Below are 16,069 nucleotides of genomic sequence, written 5' to 3' on the forward strand. Positions count from 1 at the left end.
AAGTGTGAGAGCTGTGATAAGTGTTGAAACACTAAGTGTGCCAAACATGCAGTGCAACTTTATGCAATGTGTCTGTGTGCGGAAATTTGTGCACCCCTGAAATAAGGTGTAAGTGCTTTTCTGACAGAAATGGAGCTGAATGAATTTGTGTTGTTTACCGGTTTGCAACTCTGACAGATGGTTTAAAATTTTCGACCATCTGTCGCGAGCTGGATGTAGCAATTACAATCAGTTTTATCTTTTATTACGAAGAAAGTTGGACGGTGTAGTGCATTTTTTTTTTTAGATTAACATCATAACAGCAGCAGGAAGAGAGTGAAGATGAACCAAATCCATAGTGAGGTCTGAAGCTGATTTTTTACAGCAGAAGGCAATCGGACTAATGAAATATGTCTAAAAACTCTTGTGGAGGTTTTTCGTTCATACTCTCTTTCTCTCTCTCTCTCTTTCCTTCTCTCTCAAAACCTGTTTTATTTCAACTTAGTGATTCAGTGACTCATTGATTTAGTCAACCAGTGACTCATTAACTGAATGACTCAGTAAGTTAGTCACTCAAAAAATAAATGACTCAGAGCCACCGAACAGAGTTAAATGACTCAGTGAATCAGAGATTCATAGACTCAAATGATTCAGTGACTAATTGACTTAACGGCTCTGTGACTCAGTGAGGAACTCAGTGTTTCTTTCCAGAGAGCCATTCGCACATAGTTCTTTTATTTACAGAACACCTAAAAATATGTTTTAAAAAAGTGTTAAAAGTGAAGCTAAGAACCCATAAATAACCTTCTATGCAACCTTCTATAGGGTTTTGTGTATAACCCTTCAACAGGGTGTACCTCATCAGAAAGAGCTGCAAGGAGAACATTCTTTGATAGCCTCAAATACTTAGAAATGCTCAGCAGAGTTCCAGGGTCCAGCAGACCCTTAAAGAACCCTGTGGAACAGTGGTGGTCACCCTGGTACTTACTTCTGATCATCTGGATCAGGATTGTTCAGTCACTTGGAAGTTGAAAGAAACCAATTCACTGTGTTTTCCCCTCACTTCGCCTTCATCTAAGATTATATGTTCTAGCTTCTGATTGACTAAACACACCTGATCCTGGTAATCAGCAGAACTTTACATCCTCTTTGTATAAGTAAAGATACTATGTTATGGTATAGTAACACTCAAGTAACACACGACTGCCCCCTACAGGTAATGAAGAGCATTTTCACAGCTTGCAGCGCACAGCCAGTCGCGGGATCCCTTTTCTGAAAACGTGCGTTTTTAAAGGCCAGATCTGTATGATAAGGTGTCCCAAAAAAAACATTATTCTTATTATCTTGTAGTAATACAATGGGAAAAAAACATGCCGGGATCAAGTTAAATTACTGTAGAACTTTTAAAGATAAAGGGACAATTATGTAAATACTAAGGCCTTAAAAACGCACTGGTGTAGCTTTACAGGTTGTTGATTATTACAAAAGAATGTTTTTTTCTTTTCTTTTAGAAAGTGTAGAACCTCGTTTGGAAACTGCAACCCTTTAGTTATGCAGTGAAATCTTTCTATTCTATTCTATTCTATTCTGTTTAGGTTGTACAGTGGTGTGAAAAACTATTTGCCCCCTTCCTGATTTCTTATTCTTTTGCATGTTTGTCACACAAAATGTTTCTGATCATCAAACACATTTAACTATTAGTCAAAGATAACACAATTAAACAAAAAAATGCAGTTTTTAAATGATGGTTTTTATTATTTAGGGAGAAAAAAATCCAAACCTACATGGCCCTGTGTGAAAAAGTAATTGCCCCCTGAACCTAATAACTGGTTGGGCCACCCTTAGCAGCAATAATTGCAATCAAGCGTTTGCGATAACTTGCAACGAGTCTTTTACAGCGCTCTGGAGGAATTTTGGCCCACTCATCTTTGCAGAATTGTTGTAATTCAGCTTTATTTGAGGGTTTTCTAGCATGAACCGCCTTTTTAAGGTCATGCCACAACATCTCAATAGGTGTCAGGTCAGGACTTTGACTAGGCCACTCCAAAGTCTTCATTTTGTTTTTCTTCAGCCATTCAGAGGTGGATTTGCTGGTGTGTTTTGGGTCATTGTCCGGCTGCAGCACCCAAGATCGCCTCAGCTTGAGTTGACGAACAGATGGCCGGACATTCTCCTTCAGGATTTTTTGGTAGACAGTAGAATTCATGGTTCCATCTATCACAGCAAGCCTTCCAGGTCCTGAAGCAGCAAAACAACCCCAGACCATCACACTACCACCACCATATTTTACTGTTGGTATGATGTTCTTTTTCTGAAATGCTGTGTTACTTTTACGCCAGATGTAACGGGACACGCACCTTCCAAAAATTTCGACTTTTGTCTCGTCGGTCCACAAGGTATTTTCCCCAAAAGTCTTGGCAATCATTGAAATGTTTTTTTAGCAAAATTGAGACGAGCCTTAATGTTCTTTTTGCTTAAAAGTGGTTTGCGCCTTGGAAATCTGCCATGCAGGCCGTTTTTGCCCAGTCTCTTTCTTATGGTGGAGTCGTGAACACTGACCTTAATTGAGGCAAGTGAGGCCTGCAGTTCTTTAGATGTTGTCCTGGGGTCTTTTGTGGCCTCTCGGATGAGTTGTCTCTGCGCTCTTGAGGTAATTTTGGTGGGCCGGTCACTCCTGGGAAGGTTCTCCACTGTTCCATGTTTTTGCCATTTGTGGATAATGGCTCTCACTGTGGTTCGCTGGAGTCCCAAAGCTTTAGAAATGGCTTTATAACCTTTACCAGACTGATAGATCTCAATTACTTTTGTTCTCATTTGTTCCTGAATTTCTTTGGATCTTGGCATGATGTCTAGCTTTTGAGGTGCTTTTGGTCTACTTCTCTGTGTCAGGTAGCTCCTATTTAAGTGATTTCTTGATTGAAACAGGTGTGGCAGTAATCAGGCCTGGGGGTGACTACAGAAATTGAATTCAGGTGTGATAAACCACAGTTAAGTTATTTTTTAACAAGGGGGGCAATCACTTTTTCACATAGGGCCGTGTAGATTTGGAGTTTTTTTTCTCCCTTAATAACGTAAACCTTCATTTAAAAACTGCATTTTGTGTTCAATTATGTTATCTTTGACTAATAGTTAACGGTTTTTGATGAGCAGAAACATTTAAGTGGGACAAACATGCAAAAGAATAAGAAATCAGGAAGGGGGCAAATAGTTTTTCACACCACTGTATAAGCATTTCACTGCATATCATACTGTGTATGGTTGTGTTTGTGACAAATAAAATTTCAATTTTAATTCGAACCCTTCCAAAGCCCAAAGTGCATCTCCCAATGTAACAACTGCCCATAAATCTAATTCGAATTTTGCATCTAATAATCCCACAAACGTAATAAAGATTCGTAATATTACATTTGAGGGAACTTATTACACTTTTCACTTTCATTCAAATGCAACAAATTTCTGCAAATCTAAAAAACAACTTGTACATAATTTATTACATTTGAAGGATTATTACAATAGAAGCTGCAGATTTGTATTACCATTGTGCTTTATTATGTTGGCGTGCTTATTTATTTATTTTTATTACTGTATATGGCGGGTGGTACAAATAAATCTGAGGGAAGCATCCAAGTATGTTTCAAGTGTCCCAAGTAGAAGGAAATTTGGGGCGGGAACGTTAAAGACCCCACATTTTAGTATTTCATTAACAAGTTAAGTTCAGCCTTTATTTATGGGTTTAAACTTATACCTAATATATACCTTATTCATTGCATATCCCAGGTTTTGTTAGTGCCTCTGGAGCAGATGTGGATGAGGGCCTTGATCAAGGGCCCAACAGCAGAGCTGGGGTTCAAACCACCAACCTTCTGATCAGTAACTCAGAGTTTTAACACACTGAGCCACCGCTGCCCTGATGGCACTCAGAAGGCACTGAAATGGCATCGGTGTTTCTCATGTCACCACAAAAAAAAAAAAAAGAAAGCCAGGAGAGGGGCAATCTTCCCTTATGAGTTCACATTAGAGGGAAATCTACTCATCCAATAATGAAAAAGAAAAAATGAACAAAAAAACAGGGAATGTATTTTTGCATTGTATGACTATTAGGAATTTTACTTAATAGGTGCCCTTTAAAGTTTCCATGTAGAGCTCTATAACAGAGTGTTTCACTGATATAAAAAGTGTTTCTGGAAGCAAAGAATTGTCGAATGTTTAAAGAACCAACACAAGGAACCCTTTATAGGAATCTTTTAGGGCCTGTGTTTAAACCACGCACCAGAGCTTTATTAGAAACTGTTCCAAGGAGAACCATTTTTGGAAGTCTATAATTACACAATAAACAACTTGCCAAAAAAAAGGAAAAGAAAATGGCTATGCAAATTTTCTCTCAGTTTTAGCCTAGTTGTGTTAATTAGCTGATTAGATGAAGTGAGTGAGAAATGGACGAAAAAAAAAAGAGTGATTAATATGTTTTGTAGTTAAACTCTTATGCATCACGCCCCATGGGGGCGGTGCTTGTAGCAGAAATCCACTTCCTGTCATGCATGCATTATTAATAACCAGCGAGCAGCTCTGACCGCAGACGTAACCACCGTGCAGTTCTTGCGCTGGTTTCGTTGGGGCTTTAATACTTACCTGAATTAAATTTTTTTTTTATTAACAACTCCTCAAAAAAAAAAAAAAAAAACCTCCCACACATTTAATGCACCCTAAAAACACTAAGAAAACAGTGATGTGGTCTTAAGGAGGGGACGGAATTAAAATAAGCCCACAAAGAGCTTAATGAGCTGCTTCCCTGTGGAGCTCAGTGATTTTAATCACTTCACTAAAATAGACTTTCACCTTAGCGTGACAGCAGCACTCGCTCATTCCCCACATCTATTCAGCTAACGCCAGCACAACCAGCTTCAGCATAAAGTCTGAGTCATCTTCGCCGCTTCGCTTTAAAACAAAAAGGACAAAAAAAAAAAAGGATCATTTTTTTTCATCCATAATAATATTGTAACATTTATCTGGCTGTAACGTTCCTTGAAAGTTTCATGGATCATTTTCAGAGCACGGCGCTCTCCAACGCTCTCTTGTGATTCACTGGAAGGTGTTGATTAATGTTCCGTGACAGCGGCTCAGAAGGTTTATATTAATGCGCTCGAAATTTGAATACGTTATCGTTTCCATGGCAACAGCTCATTCACAAGGATCTCCGCTCCAAATCCAGGGCATAAAACGTGTGTAAGTGTGGATACACTGAAGAGTTCTGTAAAAAGGTGTTTACTGAATGGTTAAGGAAGGAGTCTCCAGTGTCAGAGATGCTCTTCGTATTCACAGTCAAACCGAACGACAAATCAAAGACTTTATGTTACTTCATTTACCTTTTATTAATTCATTTATTTTTAGTTTAAATCAGGGCTTGTTTTGAATTTAGACGTCCGTTCAGAATTTTTCATCTTGCAGTATTTTCCTAAAAAAATTTTTTTTTTTTTTATCCATCTGCAGATTCTGGTGCACGTGGGGTTCCTGACTGAGGAATCGGGTGACGTTTTCAGTCCCAAGGTTCTGAAAGGCGGGCCTCTGGGTGAAATGGTGCAGTGGGCTGACATTCTCACGGCTCTCTACGTCCTTGGACACAATCTAAAGATCTCTGTGTCGGTCAAGGAGCTCCAGGGGTGAGTTAACGTTCCTTTAACCCTATAGAAATGGGCGTGGCTATACGGCAGCACCAATCATCATGATAGTTCACTATAAATACACAGAGTATGCGGAAGACATAGAAATGTCTACGAAGTGCCCACATCCTCACAAAAACACAAACAAACGCCCGGCCCAGCATGGCTTACTCCAAAAAAAAAAGATTTGTAACTTTTGAAAACTGAAACTTCAGAGATGTATGGACAGAACGTTGTATGTTTATTTTCTTTATAAGGGAAAGTTTAAACCAGTTTGTCTCATATGTCCCGAAACCGTGTTGCTAATTAAAGCAGTAATGTGAAGCGCCATTATAATATAAAACACGGGTCATTAGAGCAAACATACCCACAGCAGTCCGAGGTGAGGACGCTTAAAATACCCAACCTGAGAGCCCAGTGTTATGCGCTAAAATCAAAATGTTGAGTAATGTTAAGTGATGTCATGAACAGATATGTGCCGGTTTCAATGATCTACTTTAAACAGGGGGTTAAGTTGGCTGATTCTGAAAGAAGTGCAACTTAGCGTAAACAAGGCGTAAGATACTCAACCTTACAGAATGCGATTTCTTTGTACGGACATGTACGCGGGCTTCAACTCGAAATAATAATAATATCACTCATAACATTAAAGATCATTCGATTATTTTTAGCTTTAACCTTTTAACCATTTATACACTCTTTAACCGTCAACAACGGGTACTAACGCTAGTGTGGTCTATAAAGTCAGGAGGTTTGTTTGGCCGGAGTTAACATGTGCTAGGATCATTCGCTCGTCTGAGATGTTGTGTACTAATAAAAGGAGTCCCTCTGGTTACCCAGTTTAGCCGTAGTGTCAGTTAGCGTGGGTGCTGGCTCCAGTCACCGAGATGAATCATTGGGGTGGGTGGCCACCGGGACACGATTGCTAGCATAACTCATAGCTAAGAGGCTTTAGCGTTCTCTGCCTTTGCTTTATGGGGGCTGATATGGAAGCGTACAGGACTTTCATGGCATTAGTTATTCATGGCGCGGTGTACTGGCTGACAGGCTCATTCACCGGAGACCGATAGCAGCCATGTGCAAACCCCCTCAGCCGGAGTTATGGGGAGTCACGCTAATATATCAGCTCCTACCAAGGGAATTATGTGAAACTTCCCACTTTTAAGCCTTCAGCGCTGCTGTGTTATTTTAAGCCATATGGCTTTAAGACCTGCGTGTTGGCTGTGCCGGGTTAATGCTAACAATCTCCGAAATAGCACTTCGGTTTAGACTCATAAACTCTATCCAGCCTGGATTAAGTCTTTTATTTAGACGAGACAACATGCTGTACTTTTAATCTGTATACTGTATAGTTTTATAAAATGTTGTTGATTATCCCGGAAATAAGTTCCCAGCAGGACACCCTAATGTTGTATGAACGTCGTGATATAGCTGTAATGAACGATCCAAAATCAAATCTGCAAAAAAAAACTTCAAAACAATGAAAGTGTAACTTTGATTTGGAGCGTTTATGCCACGTAACATCCGTTCGCACAACGTCCGGCCACATCCATGGCTTCTTTATTTGGGATGTTTGGGATTCTGTTTGTAGATTGGGATGGACACAAACACTACTACTTGGTGTCCTCTTCTCCGTTCTACTCCATTTTTTTTCTTATTATCGATATCAAAGGCATGAACTAGAGCACGTAATTGTTTTTGCTTCTTCAATGGATTATGTAATGGAGTAATAATCTGTCTCTGGAGGCAGGGGATTAATATATATATTATATATAATGTGTGTGTGTGTGTGTGTGTGTATTATCCCTTACTCTTTAGATGATGTGAGCCAGTGATAGCAGAAACTCTTTTCAGAAGTGCTGCTTCGTAATGAATTTTATTTCAATAAAGCAGATGTCTCCCAGCATGCACCCCCCCCCACCCCCCCACTCTGTCTCTCCGTCTTTCATTATCTTGATTCCTCACTGAATGACCTCTCTGACTGTCATCCTACGATCCTCTTAAAGCCTTAAAGCATTAAACCTCACGGTACATCAGGCTCCTGATTGGCTGTTTAACCAACGCCGGGGTCTAATTGGGTACCGAGCGGCCGATTAACCGATCAAACCAACCTCGGCTAGTAGCCATTAGCATTAAACACTCCTTCTACTGCCCACAATCCCGCTTGTCATTTACTGTACTGTGTGAGGATGCGCACATTGCAGATCTGTGGTAAAGGCCATATCAACGCTGTGTGTGTGTGTGTGTAACAGTGAGACATTATGCTGTCGTCTGGTTTTGTGCAGAAATTAGCTATATTTAAATAGCACCCGCTCATTAGGTCATTCTTACTGTCTCCGCTAATTTTACTGGGTCACTGAGTGTTCATGGAGTTACTGAGCTGGTAAAGTATTTATCTTTCTCTTTGCTACATCTTTAAATGAAAACTGTCAGGATTTTGCTCTTTATGCTAATATGCTTTATGCTAAATCATAACAGATACAAAATAAAAGTGTAATAATAATAATAATTATTATTAATATTATCATCATCATATCATCTCATCACTTCCTTTTCCCTTTTTGTTAATTTTTTTAATTTTAATTACAACTAATAGGTGGTGGAGGCATTTTGTTGCTGCGCGTCTCAAGATTAATGTTAGCATGATATTTAAAAAATAACCAGTTTAACGCTTGTACAATTTATCAACTGGTAATATTGTGAATATATTGTAAATAAGATTAAATTTATCTACACTTTCTTAAAACAAGATTACACCAAACAAAATATAGGATTATTAAGCTCATTTCTAATCAGATATATTAGTAACACTGCAAAAGCAAAATTATAAATCTGTTTGGGCGGCTTGATGGTGTAATGGTTAGCACTGTCGCGTACAACTCCAGGCTCCGGGTTCGATTCCCGGCCAGGCTCGATTCCCGTCCCTGTGTGCATGGAGTTTGCATGTTCTCCTTGTGCTTTGTGGGTTTCCTCCAGGTACTCTGGTTTACTCGCACAGTTCAAAGACATGCAGATTAAGCTAATTGGCATTCCCAAATGGCCTGCAGTGTGTGAATAAATGTACGTGTGTGTGCACTGTGACGGATTGGCACCCTGTCCAGGGTGTAACCCGCATCGTGCCCTAAGCCTTCTGTAATAAGGGGGGCTCCAGGCCCCCCGCGACTCTAAATACAAGATAAAGCAGTATAGACGGTGAGTGAGTGAGTAAGTAAATCGGTTTGGGTAAATTCAAGAATATTTTACTTGCTAACATGCTAAGACTTTTTGTATGTAGGAAGTTTCCGTATTTCCTTTTTTTCAATATTTTTAGGGATCCTTTTTTGCTAACACTGTTACAGTACATGCAGAATGTGGAATCACACACTCATAAATGTTAGGGTGGAAATATACTTGCTTTATGTATATGCTTGTATGTGTAAGCATGATAATTTAATGCACAGCTTGTACACATTCTCAGAAATTGACACAAGGTGCCCGTACACTGCCAATACTGCAATACGCACATAAACGGTAGGGGCGGCGCAGTCAGCTGGTGACATTTAGGATGGTATTTATCTCCCATCAAAACAGTTGGCGTGAGATAAATACCATATTAAATGCCGATATGGAATCTAAGCTCATGACATGAGTGTCGCCATGTTTGTTTACATTTTGGCATTTCGCAGACGCTCGTATCCAGAGCGACTTACAAAAGTGCTTGGAAATTTCCTTAAACTTTAGGCGAAAACATCTGGATTAAATTGACCAGTGTGTAAGGAGATGAAACTACAAACATTAGGTTAAAAACTATAAAATGTGATCTGGAATCAGTGAAATCACATCGTTAAACAATAAACAAACAAATAAGTAAAACTAAATGCAAAAACTAAAACTAATAGGGAACTCAAGGTATTGGGACTGAACAGCTGTGTTAGCTACGGAAAACCAGTGAGGCTGATCAGCCTTCAGTTTACTATAGAGCATAAAGAATGGACTGTGGAGCGCTGGAAAAAAGGTCATTCGATCTTTCGAATCCAGATTTATTCAGTTCCAGAGTGATGGTGCATCAGGGTAAGAAGAGAGGCGGATGCACCCAACAGTGCCTACCGTACGAGCCTGTAGGGGGCAGTGTTATCATCTGGGGTAGCTTCAGTTGCTCAGGTCTAGGCTCAGAAATGGTATATGGCAAAATAATGAAGTCAGCTGACGACCTGAATGTACTGAATGAGTGCCTCAGGGAGCACGAGACATCCTTTTCACACAAACCGTTGGGATGTCCTGGAAAAAGGCTTTACGGAGAACTCCGACTATCACATCATCTGTACAAGATCTAGGAGAGAAATTAATGTGACTCAGGACGAAACAGCTCCTGTTTCATTTAAATTCGTAAAGAATTTAATTCCTCTCTCTCTCTCTCTCTCTCTCTCTGTTTAATTTCCTGTAGTGTTTGGTCAAGTGTTTGTGCGTTATTGCACATTATCTCAGACATAAAGGAGTTGCTGGTTACATAACAATTCAACAAGACACTCTTGGTGAAAATGTTTATGTGTGTGTGTGTGTGTGTGTGTTTGGTATCATGCTGCATAAGACTATATTGTAATATCTTCAGCGTTCCCAGTATGTTTCCAGACATTGATGTGGAAATAAGCTGTAAAATCACAGCCTTAGCCGAGTGTTTTTTCTTTTCTTCTCTTTCTTAACACTTTCTTACACATCAGTATTTTTCAGCTTTTTAAAATAAATTTCTGCGTTTTGCTCTAAGGGAACTGGATCCATCCCAGGAAACCAAAGGGCTTGAAGAGCTAATTATTAGTAATAAAAACAAAAATGAATGCAATTTTGAAATAAATAATTAAATAAATACATACATGAATAAATACATAACAAAAACACGTTTTTTGAATCATGAAGGGGGTTAAGATCTGAAGAAATTTTATTGTTTTGCATATCATCATCAGCAAGTGAAGATATCTTAAATCCGATCATATGTATTTACTATTGCTTAGTAAAAGGTTATGAAAACCAAATGTAAGATTATTAAACTTATTTTTGGAGAAGGTTTACTAATTTTTAAGCACAACATTTCTTCTTTTTTGGCAGATCGTTTGGCTTCTTTTAAAAAATAAATCTTTACAACTAGCAAAAAAAAAAAAAAGAAATGAATGATAAAAATGTTAACATTTGTCTAGATATAGGCATAAAATCTTATACTGTATATGTCTAAGGAGAGAGAGAGAGAAGAAACCTTAGGAGGCCAAATCAAAAATCTGGAACATTCATAAAAAGAAGGAACACACTGGCAAGTTCAGCAGCTTTTTCTTTCTTTTTTGTCTCTTTCATTATTTCTTTCTTTCTTACTTTCTCCTTTTTTTCTCTGTTTCTTTCTCTCTCTCTCTCTTTTTTTCTCTCTCTCTTCTTTCTGTCTTTCTCTCTCTCTCTCTTCTTTCTCTCTCTCTTCGAGCGCGCGAAAGGCTGTTTTGCATCCTGCCAAGTTTTCTGGAGACTGTTTACTTCTTTTTTTTTTTCTTTAATCAGTAAATGTTTTAATTTAAATAAAAGTTTAAGTTGAGAGACCTCGCGAGCCCACTGACACGGAGTGGAATATGCGTGAGCGGAGCCGCTGTTAAAGTCACCCCTCTGTCTGCCCCCGCTGCGAGGGTGGTGATCCCCAACGTGCCTCCGTTCATAAAGGACGAGGCGATAATGAAGGAGCTGGCCCGCTTCTGGGAGTTCGTCTGCCCCATGAGAGCCACATCCCGCTCGGCAAGTTTTAATGGTTTTAAATAATAAAGAACAGACACTAAATGTGAATTTTAAATGTAAAGAGGGGGACAGCGGCTACACCGTTTTCGCCACCACGGAGCCACTGAGGTGCTTCGCCTGCGGGGACGTGGGACACAAGAGGCTGAGCTGTCCACATGGAGCCGTCCACCAGGGAGGCGGAGCCCACAGCGGGCCGCGGTGACACACCGCAGCCGCGACTCGAACAGGTCAGCCCTGAACACACCACCACCACAGACACACACCGTGCCGGGAGCAGACGCCAACACGGACACTACTGTAAACACTGTGAGTACAGTATCCACCGCAGACAGTGACCCCGCCCCTACCGCAGACTCCGCCCCTAAAGTCTGCCCAGAAGAGATACAGCAGCCACAAACCAGCACACGACCACCGACGCCTAAAAAGAGCACTACAATAAAAACCAGGAGGAGAAGAGAGGAACTGTTCACTACAGAACACATTAGGAAACGTAAAACCCACAGCCAGACCCTGAGTGAAGCAGCAGCGTCAAGTACAACAGGTTTAAACCCAGACCCAACCCCAGACACCCAGGAACAAACAGACCCATACCTACAGGGACTAGAACAGATACAGATACCGGAATTAAAAAGTTAAAAAAATTCTCTTTCTTTTTTCTCTTTTTTTATTCTTTCTTTCTTTCTTTCTTTCTTTTTTTCTTTCTCCCTTTTTTCCTCCTTTCTCTCTTCATCCCTCCATCTCTCCCTACCTTTGTTCGTTTCCATGCGTTCAGGTCTGGATTAAGATTGATTAGTGAAATGACACCAAGCGTAACTTGTACCAGGGAAGAACTCGGAGAAGCAAAGGAAGGACTCCTGTTCTAAAGTAGACGACATCATCTGTTTATCAGCGTGTCGTCCCGGTCTTCAGGCCCGGGCTGCCACCGGAACCGACTCACTGGTGTTTATTGATGATGTGGCAGCTGATAAGAGCAGCAGGATGAGTTCTGCAGTGTACAGACTGTATCTGCTCAGGTGAACTGACAGGACTGATAGCGCTGTACAGTACAGATGGATAACGAGCCAAAACGCAGCATGAAAGAAACCCAAGGCCGAGAACTTGGATGGTCTTAAAGGGGAGGAAACTCAGTCCCTGGTGATGGACATGAGTCCAGACATTCTGTCCCAATACTTATGGACCAGGCGGTATTAATAAACGGTGCTAATTAGCGACTGGGGGTGTTTAATTAATAAGTGTGTGTGTGTGTGTGTGTGTGTGTGTTATATCACAATCATTTGTTTGAGAAAGGGAACACTGTGGGATTATGGGACACCATTGTAGGAATTGTGTGTGTGTGTGTGTGTGTGTGTGTGTGTGGGTCAGTGTGTACGAGACACAGAGGCTCTTAAGCACTCAGGTGTGAAATTAAACCTACGACATGATGTGTTGATTTCAATGACCACACACACACACACACACACACACACACACACACACACACACACACACACACACAACCAACCACTTCCAAAACTATCTCCATTACTATTTCTCTTTTTCTATAACAATCTTTCAAATACATTCTCCTCTCTCCATCTCTTCTCTCTCTTCATTTCTCTGTTTATCTTTTCATCTGTCTGTCTCTTCCTGTCTGTCTCTTCCTGTCTGTCTCTTCCTGTCTGTCTCTCTCGTCCCTCTGTACTCTCTCTCTCTTTCTCTGTCTACCTTTCATCAGATGTGATGTAGCTTCAATGCCGTCTCTAATATTGTGTGTGTGTGTGTGTGTGTGTGTGTGTGTGTGTGTGTGTGTGTGTGTGTAAGGAGAGAGACAGAGAGAGGATGTGCTGTGCAATGATGAGTGTTTGGTCTCCATGTTTCACTTTATGCCTTCAAATGTAACAGCGATGTGAATCTTAGTTCAGGATTAATAACAAATTTAATCGAATGAATAAGAGACGAACAGAGAGAAAGAGAGAAAGAGAGAGGAGCGATAAACTCATACCACCTGTTCCTCTCATCATCTCTCCTTCACTTTCTCTCTCTCTAGAACTCAATCACTATATCAGACGTATTATATACAAATACAACATTAAAATCATTACACATATTTACATTTACACATCTTTGGGTTCTTTTTTATGTTCTCTTTCTTTCTTTCTTTCTTAGTTTTTGTCTGTTTTTCTTTACTCCTTTTTTTTCTGTCCATCTGTTTGTCTTTTTTCTGTTCCCTTCCTACTTTCCTTCCTTCCTGCTTTCTGTTCTTTTGTTGTTCTTTTCTTCTTTTTTCTTACTTACTGTCAGGTTTTTCCTTCTTTTCTTCTTCTTCCTTTCAGTCTTCCTTTTGTTTGCCACTTTGTTCACTAAACTGATTGTGTGTTTTTACGGTCGAACATTATTTTTGCTTAGATTTGAGAATTTCTAATTCACCCTTATTCAGCCATTTATTTATTTGTTGCTTCATTTGTTTATTTGTTTGTGTTTAGATCAGACATGGTCTGGTTGTGTTGTTCCTGAACACTTCCTCACGCTGGCGTTCTGCTCTCGGCATTCATTTCTTGTTTCTGTTCTTCCTCTCGCGAGTCTCAGCAGGACGCGGCTCTGTGTGTTCATGAATAATAAAGGACTCAAACTGGAGAAAGCGAGCTGATAAACGTCTGACGCGGCAAAATCACTTTTAATAAACTTACACTTTCAGCAAAAATATAAAACATCTAATTAATACAAGCCTGAGCGTCTGACTGCCAGACGTCTGCAAAGCTGCCTGGAGAGAGAGAGAGAGTGTGTGTGTGTGTGTGTGTGTGTTTCAGCGTAGAATATATGATTGTGATATATATAATAAATATTTATTTTATTTTCTGAATTAAATATTAACCAAAAAAGACAAAGAAAAAAATAATCGCTTTGTTTTTCAAAGGAAGTTCTAAATATGCGGAATATCCTCACATCATTAATTTGGTTCTAATGTATAAATAATGATCTTATTTTAACGCATGATTAATGTATGCATTAATATGTAAATCATATCCTTTTAATTGGACCGTAATCTGATTGAAGCTCCGTCTGCTCGGCAGTTTATTACTGAGAAATTCTTTTTTTTTTTTTTTTTTTTTTTACACTACAACTTATGATTGTGATTTATGATCAGAATCCGTTAGCAGATGATTCATTTTTCTTCCCACATCATTATTCAGTTTTTCCATCGCACACACACACACACACACACACACACACATGCTCTTGCACTAAATGTTCCTGATAAAACTCTACAAACATTCCACAACATTGAAAGTCGCTATAAATTAATGTCAATTGATATTTTGTTTAATAATAATAATAATAATAATAATATAAATAATAATAATAACAACAATAATAATAATAATATAAATGATAATAATAATAATAATCATTTTTTTTTTTTTTTTAACAATACAAGAAATATTTTTTTTAGTTTGTTTGTTTGTTTAAGAATCATTATGAGAATCATTAAAGCTTCTCTGCCTAGAAGATGTCAGACCCAAAGCCCTGACACCGGAGACTCCTTCCTTCAATTTTACATTAACATATTTATCTTTACAAAAGAAAAAAAAAAAGTATTAATGATTACTCATTTATTAGTGTAATCATAAATGTTGTAGACGATCGTGAATGATCTGTTGCTATAGAAACTATAACGCATCAGAACGAGCGAATGAACCGAGCTGATGTTCTAAAGCACAAATCAACATCTTCTGACCAATCAGAGCGCAGAACCCTACAGCGCTGTGCCATAAAACACGATTAACAGAAAGCTGTAATTCTTTTTAAAGCCATTTAATGATGCAGAACGCGGAGCACTTTGGCAAGAGAGAGAGAGAAACAGCGAGGGCTTTGTAAATCTCTGAGTCCAGACGCTGAGACTCGATTAGGTGCCAGCTAATGTAATTTCATATCCAAGGACTTATTTCACAAGTGTAATGAGAAAGAGAGAGAGAGAGAAAGAGAGAGAGAGAGAAAGAGAGAGAGAGATTTCAGACCAATTAAATAAATTCGACTCTGTCTGATCCTGTAAAAGCAGAGCAACAAAACACTCGTGTAAGAAGGAAAACAAGAACACGTGAGCACCGAGCCTCTCGTCGATTCCTCTATTTCTGATTTCTGTTAATGGAGATGTTTTAAAAAAAAAATAATGCAGCAAACACCAAGGAAAAAAAAAAAAACTAAAAAACAACATGTGGAGATGAAATGGAGTTATTTTCAGCCCAAGCTAAGATTTTTAAACCAAACACAATGACATGATGGATCACTTTTCCTCCCACCGCCCCTAACCCCCCCCCCCCCTCCCAGTACCATCTTCATTTCTTTTCTCTTGATCACACAACAGTACACTCCATTTACGTTACTCCAGGTTGTCCCTCTGGAGAAACCTTTCTAGGTTCTGCCACAGCAAATTGTTTTCAAAGTGGAACCATTTTCTATTTTTTAGGACTATGGACCCTTAAGTACCCAATGAGCCCTTTTAGTTATATTTATTTTTGGGAGAAAGTACCTAATGCTGAATTCTGACAGGTCTCACGTATTCTACGTATTCTACCACACGCTGATCTGATTTGAAAAGGGAAGAAGTTCCTCAATTTTTGATTTCTTTTATAATTAGGACGTCTTTAGGACTGTATGCACCACAAACCCGTTAACACCCCAGATGTGTTACGGACTTGTTTCCTAAAGTCCTC

The 16,069-nt window shown here is 39.3% G+C and overlaps 1 protein-coding gene across 1 annotated transcript in view; it reads left to right on the forward strand.

Moving 5' to 3' along the window:
- The window catches only part of LOC128526771 (alpha-1,6-mannosylglycoprotein 6-beta-N-acetylglucosaminyltransferase B-like), a 107,557-nt gene that overhangs the window by 61,322 nt on the left and 30,166 nt on the right, over positions 1–16,069 (forward strand). Inside the window, exon 9 of the mRNA XM_053498915.1 lies at positions 5,467–5,636. Within this exon, the coding sequence (XP_053354890.1) occupies positions 5,467–5,636 (170 nt within the window). The remainder of the gene's footprint in view (positions 1–5,466; positions 5,637–16,069) is intronic.

This window comes from Clarias gariepinus, chromosome 6 (assembly GCF_024256425.1).
Source record: "Clarias gariepinus isolate MV-2021 ecotype Netherlands chromosome 6, CGAR_prim_01v2, whole genome shotgun sequence".
Lineage (NCBI taxonomy): Eukaryota > Metazoa > Chordata > Actinopteri > Siluriformes > Clariidae > Clarias > Clarias gariepinus.